At 44.6% G+C, this 7456-nt stretch overlaps 1 protein-coding gene across 1 annotated transcript in view; it reads left to right on the forward strand.

The window, feature by feature from the left end:
- Nucleotides 1-7456, forward strand: part of LOC109923120 (SCO-spondin-like) — a 154888-nt gene that overhangs the window by 42013 nt on the left and 105419 nt on the right. The window contains exon 16 of the mRNA XM_048596202.1: nt 4393-4599. Within this exon, the coding sequence (XP_048452159.1) occupies nt 4393-4599 (207 nt within the window). The remainder of the gene's footprint in view (nt 1-4392; nt 4600-7456) is intronic.

Below are 7456 nucleotides of genomic sequence, written 5' to 3' on the forward strand. Positions count from 1 at the left end.
CAGACTGGGATGTTTTCCCTAGAGCAGAGGAGATTGAGAGGGGACACAATTGAAATGTATAAAATGATGAGGGACACAGGAAACAATGTTTTCCCCTTGAGGGAGGGATCAATGATCAGGAGCACAGATTTAAGGGAAGGGGCAGGATGTTCAGGCAGGATGTGAGGAAAACCTTTTTCACCAGAGGCTGGATCTGGAACTCACTGCCTGTGAGGGTGGGGGAGAGACAGAAACCCTCATCACATTGAAGAAGGATTTAAATGTGCCCTTGTGATGTCAAGGCACACACAGCTATGGGCCAAGTGCTGGAAATGGGGCTAGAACAGTGAGGTGGTTGTTAGTGACTGGCACAGACTTGATGGGCCGAAGGGCCTTTTTCTGCACTGTAGAACTTAGTGACTCTATAAAGGTCAATACCCATGTGCTTCCTAGTTGCTTGCTGCACCTGCCTGTCTACTTTCGTTGACTGGTGTACAACAACACCCAGATCCCCTTGTACATCGACATTCCCCAAAATTTCTCCATTTCAATAATATTCTTCCTTTCTGTCTTTCACACCAGAGTGGTCAGGAGTGAGGATGGATGCTTCAGATCAGTGTTCAGGATTGGAAGTCAGTGTCACAGATGCAAACTCTGGTCACTGTAAAGTTCAACTTGAATAAGGAAAAGGTCTGGGATAGACTATTGGTCCTTAAAATTGACAAGGCCCTGGGACTGAGTGAGATACATCCCAGAATTCTGAAGGAAGTGAGGGTAGGAATTCTGGGAGCACTGGCCACAATCTTTCAGCATTCCCTGGATTTGGGAGAGCTGCCAGAAGTTTGGAGAATTGTAAACATTACAGCCTTGTTCAGGAAAGATTGTAAGGACAATCCCAGCAATTGTAGACCTGTCAGTTTACCTTCAGGGATGGGGAAGCTTCTAGAAACAATTAATCAGGATAGAATCAGCAATCACATGGAAAAAGGTGGGATCATTGGGAAGAGTCAGCCTGGATTTCTAAAAGGAAATTATGGTTAATTAACTTAGTGGAGTTTTTTGAAAAGGTAACAGAAAGGCTCGATGAGATAATGCTGTAGATGTGGTTATACATGGATTTTCAGAAGGTGTTTGATACAGTGCCACACAACAGACTTATGAGGAAGGTCATAGGGCATGGTAAAAGGGACCGTCGCAATACAGATACAAAATTGGCTGAAGTATAGGAAATGATCAATGGAGGAAGGTTTGTAGTGGAGTTCCAAGCGGTCAGTATTGAGGCCCTTGCTTTGCTCGTGTATGTTGATGATCTGGATCTTGGTGTGGAACTATAAAAGGACATTGACAAGTTGGTGGAGCAGGCAGATAGATGACAGATGCAGTTCAATGTGGAGGAATGTGAGCTGATGCATTTTGACGAGAAGAACATTGAAAGACAGTGTAAAATATGGGTTGCAATTCTAAAGGGGGAACAGGAGCAGATTATTAAAGGTGGTCAGACAGGGGGAGAGAGCAGTGAATAAAACACACAGTGCCCTCAGCTTTATTAATAGGGGCACTGAGTACCTCAACTGGAGTATTGTGTACATTTGTGGGTGCCACATTATAGGAAAGATGTGAATGTATTGGAGACAGTAGGGATGGTTCCAGGAATGAGAAACTTCAGTGATGAGGAGAGATTGAAGAAGTTGGGAGTGTTCTTTCTGGGAGAGAAGGCGGCTGAGAGGAGATCTGATAGAGGTTTTCAAAATCATGAGAGGGCTGAATAGAATAGATGGGGAGAAGCCATTCCCAACGGTAAAAAGAACAAGAACAAGAGGGATAGTAAGAACTGCCAATGCTGGAGTCAGAGATAACACAATTTGGAGCTGGAGGAACACAGTAGGCCAGGCAGCATCAGAGAAGCAGGATAGCAACTGGAATCTCCACCACTGCCTACCTGCACTCACCTATCACCATCCCACCTACCTTCCCCAGCCCCACCCCTCCTCTCTATTTATTTCAGAGCTCCCTTCCCCCTCCGCCATTCCTGAAGAAGAGTCCCAACCCAAAACGTCAACTTTGCTGCTCATCTGATGCTGCCTGGCCTGTTGTGTTCCTCCAGCTCCACACTGGTTGTCTAAGAACAAAAGGGAATAGAACATAGAACATAGAACATAGAACAGTACAGGCCCTTCGGCCCTCGATGTTGCGCCGACCTGTGAAACCAATCTGAAGCCGATCTAACCTAAACTATTCCATTATCATCCATATGTTTATCCAATGATTTAAAGTGATGTGCAGACAAAGGGAGGTGATGTGAGAAAGATCTTTCTCACACAGTGAATAGTTAGGGCCTGGAATACGTTACCTGGAAATGTGGTGGAGGCAGGTTCAATTGATGCAGGAGGTTTCAGAGGAAGGCACAGGAACAGGAGGCCATTCAGCCCCCCGCTCAAGCCTATTACAAAGTGTTGTGAACTTGGTGTGTGCAAAATTGTAAAATGGGGGAAACGCATCGCATTGTCCCTTTAAAAGATGGTTTTTTTTGGTGCTTAGAGTTAAAATGGATGCCTGAACATCAGCTTAAAGTGTACATGCACAGAAAGCGCCCGAATTGAAGCATTTTGTATTGATCAGTCAAGCAGCATTTTTACCAAGACAACAAATCTTGCAGCATGATCCTGATAAGCTGGGGAAGGGGGCTGAGAAATGGGAAATGGAGTTTAATATAGATAAGTGTGAGATGTTGCAGTTTGGAAAGTCAAATCCAGGTAGGAATTTCATGGTGAATGGTAGGGCCTTAAGGTAGTGGAACAGAGGGACCTTGGAGTTCAGGTGCACAGTTCTCTGAAAGTGAAGTCCGAGGTAGACAGGGCAGTGAAGACGGCTTTTGGCACACTGACCTTGTTCAGTCAGGGTATTGAGTATAGAAGTTAGGAAGCAGTTGTACAGGACATTGGTGAGTCTGAACTTGGAATATTGTGTTCACTTTGTCACATTGCTAAAGGAAGGATGTTATTAAACTGGAAAGAGTTGAGAAGAAATTTACAAGGATGTTGCCAGGAGCCAAGGGACTGAGTTACAGGGAGAGGTTGGGCAAGCTAGGACTTTTTTCTTTAGAGCGTAGGAGATTGAGGGGGATCTCTTATAATATCATGAAATGCATGGATAGGGTGAATGTACTCAGTTTTTTTCCCAGGGTTGGGGAATCAAGGACTAGAGGCCATTAGTTTAAGGTAAGAGGGGAAAGAATACATGGGAAACTGAGGGGCAATGTTTTTACACAGAGGGTGGTACGCATATGGAAAGAGCTGCCAGCAGAAGTGGTTGAGGCGGGTACATTAACAACATTTAAAGGGTATTTGGAAGAATACACTGACGGGAAAGGTTTACAAGAATATGGGCCATGTGCAGGGAAATGGGATTAGTGTGGATGGATATTTTGGCTGGATAGACCTGTTTGGGTCTCCGCGCTGTATGACTCTATGACTCTAGGTCTTTTTAAATTTAGCCAATCAATTTAAACCAAGCCCTTAGATACTAAAAATGTATCAAATTTAAACTTGATGGTTTTGACAACCTCGAACCAATCTGATTGTAAAGAAATTAATTTGTCATCAAGGGTAAAAAGATAAGGGCATTTGGAAAGTTGGGGAGAGCCAACCACCATGTGCCAAGAGATAGCACCTTTTAGGTCTCGGAGAAAGAAGCCATCCAAATAATCAAAGGGACCATGGCATTTTTTTTTTTAGCTCGGAGTCCTCAGAGGAAATTATAGAGAAAATATCCATGACAGCAAGATCAGCGGAAGAAAGATGTTTGTGACTTGAGATCAATAGGCTGGAAGGCTGGAGAAGGCAGAGTGTTCCAGAAGACACATGGTTTGTGCGAACTTAGAGAGATCAAGTTTTAATTTACTGTTGTCTTATTAATTGAGTTGACGTAATTTGGACTTCTATTTATTTGAACAGCATTCCAGCAGGATTTTGTTAAGTTAGGGAACAGTTAGGATTTAGAGGGGAATTGTTCAGTTTGTTAGTACTTCTGTTAAGTTCTTCACTGTTAGGATTAAATGAATAACTTGTTGCTTGTTACTTATAAAGTGACTATCAGGAATTTTCTTTCATTTAATGTCCCCTTCTCTGTAACAGATTAGCCGAGGTAAGGCTAGCTTCTCTGGGTGTTTCGGGTTTAATTATTAGAAGGGGACCATAAAAGATTGGGGGCTTGTGTTTTATCAGAGGGGTTCTACCGCCCTTCCTAACAAAAGGAACAAGCGGAGACCATTCAGCCCTGTCCTCAAGCCTATTACATAGGAACAGGAGGAGGCCTTTCAGCTTATTCTTTTGCTTTACAATTTAGTAAGATTAATGTTAATCACAGGTCACTGTGAATTTCAAAGTAGATTAATTTCTGATTTATTATCCGCAGATGAAACGGAATGTTCCAGAGAGAACTGTACCCGGGACTGCAGTTGGAACATGTGGTCAGAATGGAGCAAGTGTTCCCGTTGGTGTGGGGTTGGTCAGCAACACCGCCTCCGGACATACAATCGGCCAGAGTCGGGTGGGCAGTGGTGTGAGGGAATCCTGACTGGGAATCTTGAAATCCGTTTCTGCAATGTAAAGGCTTGCAAAGGTGAGAGGTCACAGGGCATGGAGAGGCAGAGGTGAAAGGTCATTTGGGGTTTAAAAACTGATTGAGGTGAGATCAAGATCAGAGAGGAGCCAATGTCCTGCAAGGCGAGGTAGGTAATGGATGGCCAGAGAACCTGAGAGGTACAGAGACACCATCCTATCACCCAAGGAGTCCCCCAAACTGAGCACATCAGGGCATCTGACAGACCATAACAAACAGGTGCAGGAATAGCCCCTGCTCTGCTGTTTAATTTGGTTAAGGCTCACCTTGGGTTTTAACCTGGGCTTTGGAGTGTCATGGTAATATCACTGAACTATCAATGCAGTGAGCCAGGCTAATGTTCTGGGGGCACAAATTCAAATCCTACTGTGACAGATGGTGAAATTTAAATTCAGTAAAAATTTGGAATTAGTTTAATGGTGACCATTGATAGTTGTTGTAAAAACCCATCTGGTTCACCAGTATCCTTAAGGAAAGGAAATCTGCCATCCTTACCTGGTCTAGCCTACATGTCATACCAGGCTTACAGCAATGGAGTTGACTGTCATCTGCCCTCAGGGCAACTAAGGATAGACAATAAATGCTGACCCAGCCAGTAATATCCCCATCACATAATCCCCTGACAGACCAAATCCCTGTCCCTCCCAGCCATAAATACATTCCAAAGATTCACATCCCTCTGAGTAAGGAAACCTCTCCTTGACAGGGTCAATAGCCTTTCTCTGCTGTTAATGACTTCCCATCTGGGAAACTGAAGGATTCACATGTCCATGTTCAATAATGTCCAGCTGACTGCAGAGAGGGTGTTTGCCGTCACCAAGGAGGGACCCCCCACTATCATGACCCATTGGTGATGTCAGCAATGCTAGGGCAGAGTGGTACACTGCCACAGAGACAACCCATCCCTGAAGGAAGAGGGGACCATGGAGTAAACCCAGGGGTATCAGTGGACCTGGCCGGTGGACCATAGCTGAAATCTGAACACAGCATCTCGGCCAGTGGTCCCCAGTATTACAGAGACCAGCCTATAGCCAATTTGATTCACTCCATGTGATATCAAAAAATGGTTGGAGGCATTGGTTACTGCAAAAGCTATGGGCCCTGACAACATTCTGGCAATAGTACTGAAGAAGTACTGAAGCTCCAGAACTTGCTGCTGCCCAAGCCAATTACAACACTGGTATCTACCCAACAATGTGGAAAGTTGCCCAAGCATGTCCGGTACATAAAAAGCGGGACAAATCCAACCCGGCCAAGTACCGCCCCATCAGTCTCCCCTCGATCATCAGTAAAGAGATGAAAGGTGTCATCAACAGTACTGTCTGTATGTGACTGACATAAAAAGGGTCTTTCTAAACTTCAACAACCTACAACTATTAGAAATACAAAGTTCTTTATTAGGTTCGTAATGTTTATTGTCAGTACTAAATTGACTGGAAGGCATAGTAGTTAGAAAGTAATAATTAGAAATGTTCACTAATGCACTACAAAGATGGCTGAGCAGGTGATACACTGCAGCTGCAGAATGTGGGAGCTACTGGATACCAATGTGATCCTGGGAAAACACAACTATAGTAAATGTCTGGGGTGTTTTTTTTTATTCATTCATGGGATGTGGGCATTGCTGGCTGGGCCAGCGTTTATTACTTTTCCCCAATTGCCCAGAGGGCAGTTAAGAGTCAACCACATTGTTGTGGGTCTGGAGTAATATGTAGGCCAGACTGCATGAGGATGACAGATTTCCTCCCCTGAAGGATATTGGTGAACCATATGGATTTTTCCAACAATTATCATCAGGGTCTTAATTCCAGATATTTTATTGCATCTGGAATGTTTTTATTTTATCTGCTATAGCGGGATTTGAACCTGGGTCCCTGAATACAACCTGCGACTCTAATAGTCCTCGTGTTAGTAGCACAAGGTTGTCGCCTCCTCTATGGCTGCAGGAAGTTTGTCTCTGGGTCATGAGCTGGATGCTGAGCTGCAAACATTGCCATGTGTCAGGGAAGAAGGGAGCAGTTACCTGTATAGTTCTTAGTTCAAGAGGCAGTCACACCCTGCCTTCTAATTTGGTCAGCGGTCAGGGATAGGAGGCAGGCAAGGGGGCTCACACGGAAGGAGCCTTTATAATAGTCTGACAGTTTAAGGTTGTCTCCATTGTCTCCACTCGTTTTGAAGAAAGAGAGGGCTGCAAGGGGATGAACTAACTGACCAGAGCACCATGGTACAGGAGGCCACTCAAACAGGGAGAACAAGAAAGACTGTGGTGGGCATAGGGAACAGTATAGTGAGGGCGATAGGCACTGTTCTCTGCACCAAAGAGTGAGAATCCAGGTGACTGTGTTATCTGCCCAGTCCCAGGGCATCACAGGAATTTACAGTGAGACGGGGGAATCCAGTTGTTATGGTTATAGTCTGTCCAGACCATACGGCTATTCTCTCATTAAAGACAGATGGCTTATGATGATTTAACCTGAGGGCCACCACACCTCAGGCGAGGGGAAAGGTTGAGAAGGAGAGTCTTTCATGGTCTACAGTGGTACCAATGACAAAGGCTGAACTCGGAGACTTTCTGCTGAGTGAGTGTGAGAAACTAGGTAATAAATTAAATTGAAAAGCAATAATCTTCGATTATTTCCTCAGCCACAGCCAAATGGCACAAGATATACAAGATTAGAGAAACAAATGTACATCTCAAATGTACATCTGATGTGGGAGAGGTTCTTGCACGGACTTTGCTCATGCTGTTGGGAAGGCTTTAAATTAACCAGACAAGAGCGTTGGAACCAGGAGAGAACGGGAGAGGAGTGTTGGGACCAGGAGAGAACGGGAGAGGAGTGTTGGGACCAGGAGAGAA

Source organism: Rhincodon typus, chromosome 4, assembly GCF_021869965.1.
Source record: "Rhincodon typus isolate 14 chromosome 4, sRhiTyp1.1, whole genome shotgun sequence".
In the NCBI taxonomy this organism is placed as follows: domain Eukaryota; kingdom Metazoa; phylum Chordata; class Chondrichthyes; order Orectolobiformes; family Rhincodontidae; genus Rhincodon; species Rhincodon typus.